Raw genomic sequence first — 13,780 nt, 5'->3', positions numbered from 1 at the left:
TTGCATAATTTTCACAATTTGTACGGAAACATAGCTAAGTGAAATTAGGAAGACATCTCTCCCCAACCACCTTTTTCCTTTTGTAGATGTGGGGAAGAGACTCATATATCATAACAATTCATTTTTGTATAATTTCCCGTAAAAATCATGACCCTTGTGTCAAACCATTAGGTGAAAGAGATGTGTTCCATTCATACTTTCTCTTTTAGGGTCTTTCTTTCAATGGCCAACCTCAGCCCAACTTCAAGGCTCCTAATTATAACATTTACTGGTTCAAAGATTAACCTTCTGAGAGGGGCATTTTGGGCTGTTGGTAACTTGATCAGCTTGGTCTTCTCTGGGTCTCTCTCACTCTCTGGTTCTTTGTATCGCAGGAGGGAGATGATGGTATCTGGCACATTCCTAGGATGACTTGAAGATAGCAGCCTTCTGTGTTTAGGGCTGAAAGATTGTGAACTCTGTTAGCTGAAATGCCACTCTAGGGAGGTGAACAGAACATTAAAAAAGCTTTAGCTGTAGGTAGTATAGTGCAAGTAGAGTCAAATTTGAGAGCTGGGACTCGAGTGGACATTTGTCCCTGCTTTCTACCTTCATAAAATCTGAGTGTTAACTGTGGAAAAGGGCATTGGAGAGATCACTAAAAATGAATCATTAGAGTACCCAGAAGAGCTTTATTATGATGTACTGTGAATAACTTCAGAACCTACTCTGTACTTTTATATGTGCTTATCAGGTAGCTGAGTAACAAGTACATTCTTTTATCCTCTACCACAGAGATTAAGCAATCGGCTGAATTATAATGGCAAAGGAATATACTTTTTTGCTGGGTTTACTCAATATCCTTTAGAGAATTTTGGGGGAGGTTAGGAGAATAGATAGAATAGATATCATTTTTTGAATCATTTAAAAATTTTCAAGTGGCATTTCATATGTATATATATTTCAAATAAGAGTAACCAACTTAAGTGAAGCATAGGCTAAGAATATTGGAATCTTTCTTTCATTTCTGCTGTAAAGGATTAGAAGGTTCCAGTCAATAAACAAAGCCATTTTATGGCTCCTGACGGGTAAATTGAGGGGACTGATTTGGTCAAGGACCAGTATGAGGATGTTTCTGTTCAACAGTTAACAGGATTCAACATGATATGGAAAATACAGGCGTGCAAAACTATACTACGACACTCACGTTGCCAGCTAAAGCCTAAAACACAGCCACATTTACATATGTGTCCATCTGTCTGTTTTTACACTTTATTTTTCCAACCAGTGGGTGAAGTGGTTTTCATCCAAGCTGCAGTCTGAATTTTTTTTTTTCACCCACCACTTTCCATTATATCATATAGATGCATATTTTAAAGTGCATGTTATTTGTCTCTGGACACACATTTGCACAGCGTTGGCTGGGTTTTCCTTTCTCTTCTGGAAGGTTAGCTCATCTGCACAGGCCTCGGCGTTGCAGCTGCCTGCACCAGCCGGGTTGTCGGGGGATCCCTCAGTTAGGGTGCAGTTGGTTGGCTTCTCCAGGTTGCAGAAAATCCCCCATCGCAGGTCAGGGTGAAGCGGCGGGGGCCACAATGCGGGGGCCGAGCCGGGGAGAATGGAAGTGCTTTCGGTCTCTTCAGTGGAGAGCCTGCGAGAATCCTGTGTAAATAGAGGGAGGATAACAAAGAATGGGCCCCTGCAGCTCTGAGCATTTGGAGCCATTTGGGGCTGAATTTGCTAAATGCTGCTTATACCGCCTGAAAAGTTGAAGAGAAAGGAGTGCAAAATCCCCTCTTTTTTTCCCTTTCTGCTCATACCCCGGGGGGAGGGTGTTCAGGACCAGGGAAGCCTGAGGTAAGCCGATGAAGACTTGTTTTTTCAGTGCTCTTTTGAGTGTGAAAAAGGTGGCCTGGGTCACTGTCCTCTCTTTAATGTCGGAAAACCCACACAGTTAGTAAATGTTGCATGTAAACGCAAGCATTTCATCTCTTCTGCTTCCCTCCGTGCTAGTGGGCCGTGAACTAGTCACTTGAAAAATCACAGAAAAATTTCACTTTAACGTGTCCAGACAGTTAAGCACAGCAGGAGAGTAAAAGAGATCAGTAATTAGCAAGGCTCACTGCTGGCCCCTCACCCCACCTCTCGCCTCTCACCCTCCCCACATCTCTGGGTCTGCAGCTCCCCCCTCCCCCAACCTGATCCGATGTGGGAAAAGGTAAATTGCGTGTGCAAAAAGATTTACTTTGAGGATGGTTCTTGGAAAGCAAGTTTTGTAAGGCTAGAGTCTAAAACAGAGCTGGGCAAAGGCGGCGGCGGCGGCTGCTGTTTGTTTTGTTTTTTTTTTTCATCTCATTTGAAACCCTGATGTAGGTTTCTCAGTGGGATGTCCTAAATTAAACTCCTGGAAGGTAGTCCCTGAAAGAAAATATCTTTTGACTGTTCGTACATTTGAATCCTGTTTTCAAAGTACTATAGTAAGAGAAAAAAAAAGCATACAGAAATGATGAGAGAATATGAGTTCACAAAGAACTGGCTGTTGGCGTGCCGTGGCTACATGATACTTCATTTTTGTCTGTAATGTTCTGAGTCATCTGAACAACCTGGGCAGTGGGCAGCCCACTTTCTCCCAGCACTCTCTCTTTCCTGTTGGAATAGGGCAGGTTTGAGATGGAGCACTGTTTTCATAAGCAAAATATGACACGTGTCTCCAACGTGTAAGGACCATCTCTGAGGAGGGCCGTGCACATATGGGAACAGTGTAACACTGGGCATGATGCACCCAGTGCCCATAGGGCAGGCAGAGGGGAGTGTGGGAGCCCAGACTTGGTGGTCACTGGAACAGGTTGTCAGAGCCAGGGAATCTCCTTCATAGACACTTTCTTCAAAGCAGCTTACATTCTCATAGGGTCCTGATAGTATATCTAAAGGCCCTTGCTACCAGTCTGTCCATTCCCTTAACGTTAGAGTGTTTACTCTGTGTCAGGGCTTAGGAATCAGAAATGAATAAGACAGAGCCCCTGCCTTGAAAAAGCTCACAGACAAGCAGAACAGACAAATTAGTAATTTGCAAAACAGAATTGTAAAACAGATGAATTGCAAAACAGAAAAGTAAATATAACAGAGGCAAGAGGAAACTGTTGAAGTAGTAGAAAGCGAAGTATACTAACTCTGTAGATGGGAACTGGGGAAAACTTTACAAAGGAGGTTCCTTTTTCACTGGGTTTTGAAGGTTGAATAGGAGCTTGCCTGGGCAAAGAAGAGTGGGAAGGAGGGAAAGAAACAATGAAGAGAAAGGGCATTCTGGACCAAGGGGAAAGGACTAAAGGCATGGAATCTTGAATGATCCCTTAGCTTAGAAGTCTTTAAAATTCAACAGATGTTCCTATTTCAAAATTGTATTTAATATGAACTTTAGATCCACAGGGAACGATAATGATTCCAAAGACAATGGGTATACCTGTTTGTGTAGAAATATGCATCTGCTTATTTCTTGGTTCACATTTACTTTTAAATGTGCTGTCACTCACTATCTCTTTGGGACTTAAATGTGCATATATGAGGCCTTGCTCCTGGGGTTCGTTTCTTGAGCAGTGAGGGCTAATCCAGAATCTGGCTTCACTTTTCACATCTTGTTCTCCTAGCGTTTTTAGGGAGAGGCTAGAGGATGTGAGCATGGGCATCCGAGGACAGGTGCCGCTCTGCCTCTTACTACTAACTGTGACCTTCGACAAGTTATCTCATTCTTTGAGTCTCAGTTTTGTTATCTGTAAAATGGAGGTGATGATAGTAGTTATTTCATTCATTTGTTGTGAAGATTAAATGAGAATTGGAACATTGCAAGTGCCCCAGGGAAGTTATTTGTGACAATGATGATAATGAGAGTGACAACAGTATTGATAATGGAGAGCAGCCTATTCTAGAGATGGAGAAATGGTGTAGAAAAGAGACTACTCTAATTAATGTTAAATAAAAGCATTTTAAGAACTCGGTAAATTTGTGTGTGTATGTATACATATAGTCATATATGTATATATGATTATAGGCAAAAATATGCAGTTAATCCACAAATATATTTGGACAGTTGTGTACCAATTGGTGACTTATTCGAAAAACCTGCAATGTAATCTATATACTGTAGGTTTATAATCACAAGTATAAGTATCTATGTATTCATAAATATATCTAATTTTGGGAAATAGATTGTTTGAAAGATATATATGTATTTGTGTGTGTGTGTCTGTATGAAATTAGTGAATTTGCATTGCACAAAATGAAAATGGGAATGAATATAATGAGTTTCTATTTATCAAAAAAGAGACAGAAAAAAAGCCATGTTCTTCCAGAAGAGATATCATTCTTTTTCTATTTGGTATATATTTTGTATGAATGTATTTAACTGTTAAACTTGGTCCAAAACTTGGGGGAGTGAGGATTAAGTAATGCGCCACCCACTTACCCCAAAGCACAAATGTTATTAACCAAAATACATATTCATTTGTCCTAATTATTTCTGTGACAATACAAGACTGAGAGGTCAGTTTTAGATGTTTGTTATTTGGCATTGTGCCAAACGTCATAGAACCCTTATTCTATCTTTAAAAACATGACGTTGTGACAGAGGATTATATCACTTTAATCACAGTTCTATGAAGTTAATAGGACTGCACGGTGATGGCATAAAAGCCTGCGAGATGCTGACCATATGGACAGTAAGTTCTCAAATATTTGTAGCATCTCTGGGCTCTGAAGGTCAGTCTGGTGCTATCCGTAGAAGGTTCTCCACTTGGACCACAATTAACCTATTATAAAAATCCTGAGTCTCAAAGACTCTTGCTGTACTGAATGTATCTAGAGCCCTTACAGGCACTGGCTTGCTTTTGAGAGAAGAGTTTGCACATTTCTGTTTGAAGCTGGACCAGCCTGGACCAGCTCTGGCTCTGTCCCAGCCCCTGGGCCTTAGATCGCATCTCTCCTCTGCATTTAGACCTTTACCTGTAGGATCCAGCCTTGCTTAGATCTGTCATTGATAACAGGGTTCAAATGAGGTAATGCTCGAAAAGTAAAAGATAACTTACAACATTAATGTGAGAATACCAGTGATAGTGTTACCAATTTCACCTCAGTCCAGTGGGACTCTGACCCACACTCGGAGGAGCTCTGAGGAGGGGCCCACAGGTGGGCCTCATACCCACAATTCGTCCCTTCCTCTGAGGGTTCTTTCCTGTTCAGTGTGGCAGATTTGAAACAAAACCAAAGCTGAGCGTTCAACAGCACAAGCTTTATTCAATGACCAAACAATGGGGAAGTGGGAACTAAGTTTACAAATCAGCTTCTCAGTTCTTGGGGTGATTAAGCAGCTGTTATAACGGGTCAAGGTATTGAAGGGGAGGAATAGTCATAAGTACTCATGGAACTGGGCAGGCATTTTGGGGGATCAAGGGTGCCACATCTCTTCTTTCCTTGTGTGGTTATATCCTGCCGTTGCCATGGCACTTGTAAACTGTCATGGTGCTGGTGGGTGGGTTCCATAATATGGTAGTGCATTACAATGAGCGTGTAATGAGCTGCAGGGTCTATGTCGGGTCAACTCAGACTGCCATTTTGCTTTCAACTGGTTTTAACTGGTTTCGACTATATATCAGCCATCTCCTCCTTCCTCTCTTTGTGGTTTCCTGTAAGCTAAAGAGAACGTGTTAGGCTTGTTCTGAGAAGGGTTGTGGTTAATGTCTTATGAGGCTGGTGGGCTGGGTACCAATAGTAACATGGGACTTGAAGTTGCCTGAAATCCAGTTTACCCTTGATCACATGTAGCTGTGGAATCTTGGGCAAAGATTTAACCTCCTGGCCTCAGTTTCTTCACTGGTAAATATCTGGGTTTTTTTGGGGGGTGGAGTGGAGTAGGTGGAAGATGGACTAGAACCTTCTTGGTTGCTGTATTATATTTCTGAGAGGGCAAGCAGGCCACATCTCAGTGGTATTAGACTCATCATAGCACATCATTACTGTCCGTATCATTTCTTTATTCCAAGTCAAGCAATTGGTGTCTAAAATATAGACAGATTTTTGGCTACATGGAATAAGACAATACGCCAATGGCAGGAAGTGGTGTCCTTTTGCCTGGGTAGTTTTTATGACCAAGAATTGTATTGATTGGGAATTTCTGCTTTAGAAGCATCTGAGGATCCTCTCATGACGTGCCCATATCCTTCCTTGATTCACTGGCTACACAGCTACAGCTATGGATTTTGCGCACACTTGGAGACCCGTGGTACCCCAGGATTTAGCTTCCTGCAGCTAGACTCTCTTAGTATTGTTCTTTTAGGTAGGTGCAGACTGAGACTGCTTTCCAGAGCAGTGCCGTACTCTGAGCGTAGTGTGCTCAGCTGTGGAAAGTATGTGTGACTTCCTCCAGAGCATGGGTGTAAATCCAGCCAGAGATGCTCTCAGAATATCTCAGAATCATAAAAACGGGAGGAGGACCCGGAGATCAGATCCAGGCCTTCAGACAACTCTCAGGGGTAGCGGGCTAAGGGGATCTTGTCTGTGCTCTATAGGAGTGCTTCTCAAACTTGATTGGGCACTGGAATCACCTGGAGTGCTTGGTAACACTAGGACTGTTAGACCCCATCCCTGCAAATTCAGATTCAGCAGGTGGGTGGGTCCAAGAATTTGCATTTCTCACAATTTCTTTGCCAGTGTTAACGTGCTGGCCCATATTTTGAGAGCCAGCGTTCTACAGTTTCTTTCTTCCTGTTTAACCCTCACCACCAGAAGATTAGGATGGGGCTACTTTATGTTGGCCAGTACATGTGATGGAGAACACCATGGCTTTCCTACAGTGATAAGACCCAGGCCAGATTGTAGTTGCTCACCATGACCACTAACCCCATTTATGGGAGTAGAATAGAATTTTAACTACCTACCTGTTCCTGGGGTTGCATCTTATTTCAAATTAGAAGATCCTTTAGTTCAGTGGCTTGCAAAAGCCAGTTTAAGAACCAGTACTAGGCTGGTTGCATAAACAAACCCAAGGAACTTGTTAAAAATACAAATTCCTGTCCCTGCCCTAGGATATTTTGATTCAGTAAGTCTGGAGTGAGGCCTGCGGACTCAGATTTTTACAATTGTTAAAAGATTTTTAACAATCTCCCCTGATGATTTAATCCACTTCAAAGTTATTTATCCACAGGTCTTGAATATTTCTTTCCATGGTCACACACAGTGTGTCCCAGTAATGCATAGCTATTTTTTTTTTTTTTTTGGTGAGGAAGATTAGCCCTGAGCTAACATCTGTTGCCCATTCTCCTCTTTTTGCTGAGGAAGATTGGCCCTGAGCTAACATCTGTGCCCATCATCCTCTACTTTATATGTGGGATGCCTGCCACAGCATGGCTTGATAAGTGGTGGGTAGGTCTGTGCCCGGGATCTGAACCTGTGAACCCCAGGCCACCAAAGCAGAGCATGAGAACTTAACCACTGCGCCACTGAGCTGGCCTCTGCACAGCTATTTCGAGTATCTTTGCCCCAAACTTAGAGGGTGCTCTTCGTCAAGAGATTAGCAACCTGTTACAAGAAGCATGCCCGGTAGTTCTTTATTTAGTGTTTCATCATCAGAGGTGGCAATGCTGGTGGAATGGCCTGTGGTTCAGCCTCTCAGAAAGGCCCTAACAGGCACTGAATTCTTCAAAGAAGCACTGTTCCTGGCATGTCTAGAAGTGCCTATGTGCACACGGGTGACCCACCCAGCCCCTTAGGTACTGTCATAAGTGTAGTTGCCCCCAGTTTGGGATTATCAAAAAGAGGGGAGGGCCCGTGAATAAGCCCACAGATGAAAGTTGAGTCGTTCCCTCACCCAGCAGACAATCACTCGGTATCTGCTCTGGGTCAGACATGGAGGTATGCTGTCAGGATAAAAAGATAAACAAGAAGCGGTTCCTGCCCTCAAGGTTCCACCCTTTTGAACCCTAACTTCAGGTGCTCAGATGTACGCTGTTGTCTCTGCCTCCTTTGGCGTGTGCATCTGTGCTGGTATAGACAGCCTTTGCACCACAGAAACTCATTTGGCACAGGTGCCAAAGATTGACAACACTCTTACATACACACACACAGCCTTAACACGAGAATACAACATCCACTGTGAGAGCTGCTAACTCTAGCATCATCTCTACAATTTCATTTTAGGTTGTAGATCACCCAGTTGCCTTTGAAAATTTTTCTTTATGCTGTTGTTGTCCTCTGTGCTGGAGTTGGTTCACAGTCCATTGGAAGAAAAAACAATGGTATTTACTGTGTATATAGAGAGGAAAATTCCTCACTTTATAGAAGTATAAACACTAATATTATTTAAAAATCTAATTCTAGTATCTAGTTATTATAAAAATAGGCACACTTTTCTATATAATTATTTGTTACATTGTCTCTAAACTCAAATATTTTACAACATTTATATAAAATGGACTGCTTTATATGAAAATTCATGTAATGTTCCTGTCTCTTCAGTTTGTCAGTCATCAAAGGATGCTCAATCTAGCTATATTTTCTTCTTGAGCTAAATATAGTGAATCATATAGTTTGAAGGTGTTACCAGCCCTCTTTGCTTTTAAGCAAGAGAAAATGCACTGTGGAAATGTACTCTCTCATTTTTAAGGTCATTGATTGGGTTAAAAAGCCAAATGCCTTTTTTTGTTGAACTTCCTTCAGTTGAGCCATTAACCTTTTAAAATAAGTATATTCAAAAATCTATCAAAAAAAGCTAAATGAGATTTTAACAAAATCCTGACAATTTCAGCTTAAACATATACACAGAAACCATATGTGCTTAGGAAGAAATATATACACACAGGCATTGTTTACAGTGCGTGTTTTTATATTTAGAAGACATTGAAGGAAGAGCCATTCCCTACATACATTATCTGAAATGTACATCCAGATAGCCCACATAGATTTTACATTCAGAGACAAAGATATCTTTATCCATGGTGGGTAGACAGACAGACTGACTGACTTCAAACTTGCACTTGCAGTGTGGAATTTTTTTCCTCTTCTCCGGGTACTGCTTTTCAAAATCGCCTCGGGCTACAGAACAGCACCTCAGATCCCCAAGGCCCACTGCCTGGCTCCTAATAGCCACTCTCCATCTGTGTCACATGAACAGCTGATGAGATCGCTCCAGTGTCTGTATTTTGGAGAGCACATCCACCCAGGTTAAAATGCTAGGGTTGCCAAGGAGCAGTCAGAAGCCATTAGTGTGGGTGAGAATTTGCCTTGCAGCAGTTCCTTGGCATAGTGGAAAGCGTGTACGCGTGTCCCTGCTCGAGCTTGTGTGTGTGTGTGTGTGTGTGTCTCCTTGTGCGAGCGACCCCCTCGTGTACATGGGGGTGCAGGGAGGGTGGACAGATGAAGACTAGCCTCCATAGATCCAGTGTTCAAAAGTCAGCTGCCTTTTGTTTCCCTGTACTTTGATTAGTTCTTTGACGATTTGGGGTCCCTTTGACTCCTCTTTTTTTTTCTTTTTTATCATAACAGACGGCAAAGAAAAAGAGAACAGCAACTTCGGGGTCATGCTCTAGTGTTTGGGCAGATGGAAGGGAGCTGCTTTGCCTTGGGGCAGGGTGGTTGTAATGAAGTGGCCTGTCAGTCTGTAAATAGTGAGGGTCATCTCTTCCATGTGATGGAGGGTATCGCATTGCAGTGAAAATGGAAATGTCAATAAAATTAATCTGCCAGCTCTTTGCTGTGGCTTTTCTGCTTCTCTGGTCAAAGAAGGTTGAGGGTTTTTTCCGTGAGAAAGGAAAAGAACAGGTACAGGGAAGCCCACGGAGCAGACCCAGAAGTTAGAAGGTGAGGGGCCCAGTGGGCAGGACGTCATGGCGTAGCACAGTCCAAGAGGAGAGAGTGGGTCTGGGAATGAGCTGCTGGATCTATAGCATTCCCTGGGATGCTGTGGAGCGTCGAGCTCAGGCTACATTGAGCACAGAGTTTATTGTTTTAGGCTTTCTTGGACAAGGTTTTTACTTAGCATGGGATTTATGGCATTTACTGCTAATGAACGTCTATTCTTAAATTACAAAAACTCCCATCTCAGCGCAATTCCCAGATGTCCTTCCAGGACCCGGGCTTCTTAAACACCAGCAGGGAGCATAAACTCTCCACTTCTCTGTTTTCCTCTTTCGTGTGGCTCCAGGCTAATGATGTGCAAGGAAAACACAGCCATCTATAAAGCCCCAGTGCTGTCCCCCTATTCTTCATTTATTTTGCATTTGATTATGCCACAAGTCGGATCTTGTTTCTTTCCTTTTTTTAAAGTTATTAGTTCAAATATTAATGTAGGGATATGGCATATATTGCTGCTCTTGATTGATGCCTTCCCAAAAACAGGAAGACGTGCTCGTATGAATTTTAAGAAAGTAGGGGTCCTGCAATGCCTTGCCAGAAGAGTTTTTCAGATACATAATTTAGATGCCCTCCAGGCAGGCTTTCAAGGCATTTTTGCCGGAGGGCAAGAAAAAATAACTATGACTGTTAAAAGTAAATGATTTTTGCTAATGCACAATTAATGCCAGAGAAAAGCACAGAAGAGAAAGATGTTGAGAGAAACTTCTGATTAAGTGAGCACCCTACCTTGATGTGTATCTTTTTTTTTTTTTTTAATGATAATGATCAGTAGTGCAGAGAGCTAAAAGTTTTCATGTCATGCTAATGCTGAATGCAGGGTCATCTGAGGAGTATGTGAATGTGCGTGCTTAGGAGGTGACAGTTCTAGGAGGGGCTGAGCAGGCAGTGTGTTATGTGCAATGAACAGTGACACAGTTACTGTCACCTATGCAGGCAGCCTAGAATATATAGACTACAGAACATTTAACTTGATTACCCTACAGTATGTGTTCACTATGGGCACAGGGATGCATTTTCACTGAATGGGTTTTCTGATGGCGGTTTTCCCACATTGGATTCCATAATTGACAAAGAGCTACTGCACTGTGTCAAGTGCACAATTATAATTGAATTAATGATATGGGCGAGTGTGAGACACACAAAATTAACATTTGAAGAGGCCTGGTTTAATTTTGTCTTTTACATATTTGTGTCTCCAATTATACTTTAATGAAAGAGGATATACCCGCTTAATGGATTTCTTTCAACAAGCTTAGCTGAGCTCATCATTAGCTGCACGTTGTTGTTGGCACCCTTTCTGTGTTTTCTCTAATGCATTTTCATTTCTTTCTACTAGGGGACGGTTTAGACAACAGTGTAGCTTCACCTGGCACAGGTGACGACGATGATCCAGACAAGGACAAAAAACGCCAGAAGAAAAGAGGCATTTTCCCCAAAGTAGCAACAAATATCATGAGAGCGTGGCTCTTCCAGCATCTCACAGTAAGTCAAGATGAAACAGAAAAAGAAAGTTTTGTTCCTTTGCCTTCTCCTAGCAAGTTGTATGGGCTCGTACAGATTTTTAAAAATAAGGTCTGTTTTCCCTTTCTTGAAATCTGATGACGAACAGAGCAGTAAAAGTTTTATCAACTATCACCATCCAAAGAGCACCCTGTAGAAAGGAGGGGATTTTTGTTTTAACAGGCTGTGAATGAACCTTATTCAAAATGGTCTAGGGCCCTACTCAGTATATATAAGTAAATTTGTTATTTATGCTAAAGATGTGAGAGCAACATCAGATAATGCAACCGCAGCCAAGGGCAATGGCTGTAAGGAGCTCATGAATCTGTGAACATTGCTGATTACACTCTTGCTGAAAGCCGTCTCCTCTAGGAGGCAACAGCAGCACCTTGCCACATACACGTCCAAGCTCATGGTGTCAGGTGCGACTCTGATCGCTGAAGCAGCTTGCAAAGATGTCACGTGTTTATATGACAAATGCAGAAGGCTTATAGGTGCTATAATGCCTTTGTTTGTAAGGTGGAGATTAAATGCTCTTTTTTAGCTGTTCAAGTCCATTATCTTATAAGCTAACCCTGTTCACTTCTGGAAAAAGATCAAATATGTGCAACATTTTTTAAGTAACAATTTATCTTTATCCTTTTGTTTGCAGTCGCTTTTATGTGTCGGTATATACTGTTGGCTCTAGGACTCTCATGCCAAAAAAAATTACAATATATTTTTACAGAGGAACTAGGCACTTATCTATTTTACTATTCATTTGGAAATTCTGAGAAAATGCTAAAGATTTCAGAGGCTGTTTCTTGCTATAATATTGTTTTCAGGCCATTCTATTTAGGCTAATGCTTAAAAATAGGGTAGCACGCTGAAAGCTGAAGGTCTTCTTTGATTATCCAACTTGTGTGTTGCCATGCTGAATGACATTAGTTACAGTGTCATGGGTCCAGGACAAGGTTCCACTTTTATTTATGGTGGTGGCTGCTGATCTGCTCTTCTAGCAGAGCTACAAAGGGCAAGGGCTAGAACCACAGTGGGGAGGGCAGAGTGATAGATTCACATTCCTAAATCGGCCATTTTGATGTAAGGACATTAGTAGCAAACGAAGGTGTATCGATCTGGGCCGTGGTGTCAGGATTAGCTGGGAGAACCAACGAGGCTGCCATGGCAGTGGTTATTCTTGCCTTGCAGCCATGGCCATTTCAAAGGTCAGAGCCCTGCACTGACTCGGCTCAGAGGAATTAGACAGAACATGCGGTCTCTGGGCTGATTACTTAACCAAAGACAAAATAATGAGTCCTAAGCAAATACTGACTAATTGAAAGGGCTGTAAATCCATTACATATTGGTCAGGGATAATCAGGAGTATTTAATCACTTTTATCTATTCAGGAGCACTGAAGCCGCAACAGCAAAGCCCTGAACCTTGCCTTGTGGTTATTATTCTCATCATTATCAAAATTACTTCACAGCTGTTCTTTGCTACATCACCTCAGCTGGAGATTTACTAACCTGTAAAACGTTTTTAATTTGGAAGTCGAGTGAGTAAGAGGGGAGGGGTTTCTCATTTTTAACTGAAGGCTTGTTGGTTAGAGTAGCGAAGAAAGCAGGCTGGGGCCAATGGACGGCCGGAAGCCGCTCTGTCCCCGCAGCTCACCTGTTGGGTTTCCTCGCTCTGTCTTCCCTCATGTTCAGCCTTTCTTGGCTGAAAATAAAGACTTCAACAATTGCTTTCCAAGCAAATGTCTCCGTGTATTTTCAACCCCTCAGTAATCAAAACCGACATCACAGAACAGCAGAACCTTGGAGAATTCGGCTGCTCTGTTTACAAATGAGGAAACAGACCCAGAAAGGGAGGTGATTAGTTCAAGGTCCGGCTGGGACCAGGGCCCAGGCCTTCCTTGTCCTCAACTCTGCTTTTTTCACCATGTTATGGTGACTTTACTAAAATCATTATCCCCTGTCGCAGTTGCATATAAATCTCACAACCTCTGCCATCAGTTCGCTCAGCGACACAGGGGGGAGATATGGAGAAGCAGAGTGCTGTTTTCTTATTTTTAAAGCTTCCTGCTCCCTCAAGTTTTCCGAATTGAGAAGATTTTCTTTGCACCTGTCTCTTCAAGCCAACTCTCCTTCACCGGCCGTATTCTGTGACTTGAATCTTCGGAGGAAGTGTCCAGAGCCTGTGCTGGGCCTCCTGCCTTGTCCTGTTGATGCCTTATCTCCCACCTCCCTGTCCTGGACCGAACCCACCATGCACTGTGGCCACTGGTGAAGAATCGTGGGTGGCCAGTGATTCCCGGGTACTCATTGTGCCTCTTCTGTGCAAAGTGCTACAAACCTGCAGGACATTATCCCCACTCCAAGAGTGCTTTCCTCTAGTTAACTGTACATGAGGCTTTGTGTAG

The 13,780-nt window shown here is 42.5% G+C and overlaps 1 protein-coding gene across 9 annotated transcripts in view; it reads left to right on the top strand.

Moving 5' to 3' along the window:
• The window catches only part of MEIS2 (Meis homeobox 2), a 203,210-nt gene that overhangs the window by 52,534 nt on the left and 136,896 nt on the right, over positions 1 to 13,780 (top strand). For all 9 annotated transcript variants that reach the window (XM_014780555.2, XM_004421389.3, XM_004421388.3 and 6 more), the window contains one exon: positions 11,213 to 11,358. In XM_014780555.2, the coding sequence (XP_014636041.1) occupies positions 11,213 to 11,358 (146 nt within the window). The remainder of the gene's footprint in view (positions 1 to 11,212; positions 11,359 to 13,780) is intronic.

Source organism: Ceratotherium simum, chromosome 3, assembly GCF_057802395.1.
Source record: "Ceratotherium simum simum isolate JZ-2026a chromosome 3, ASM5780239v1, whole genome shotgun sequence".
NCBI classification, from domain to species: Eukaryota; Metazoa; Chordata; class Mammalia; order Perissodactyla; family Rhinocerotidae; genus Ceratotherium; species Ceratotherium simum.
Note: the sequence above shows the minus strand (reverse complement) of the source record. Positions and strands in the feature narration are given on the sequence as shown.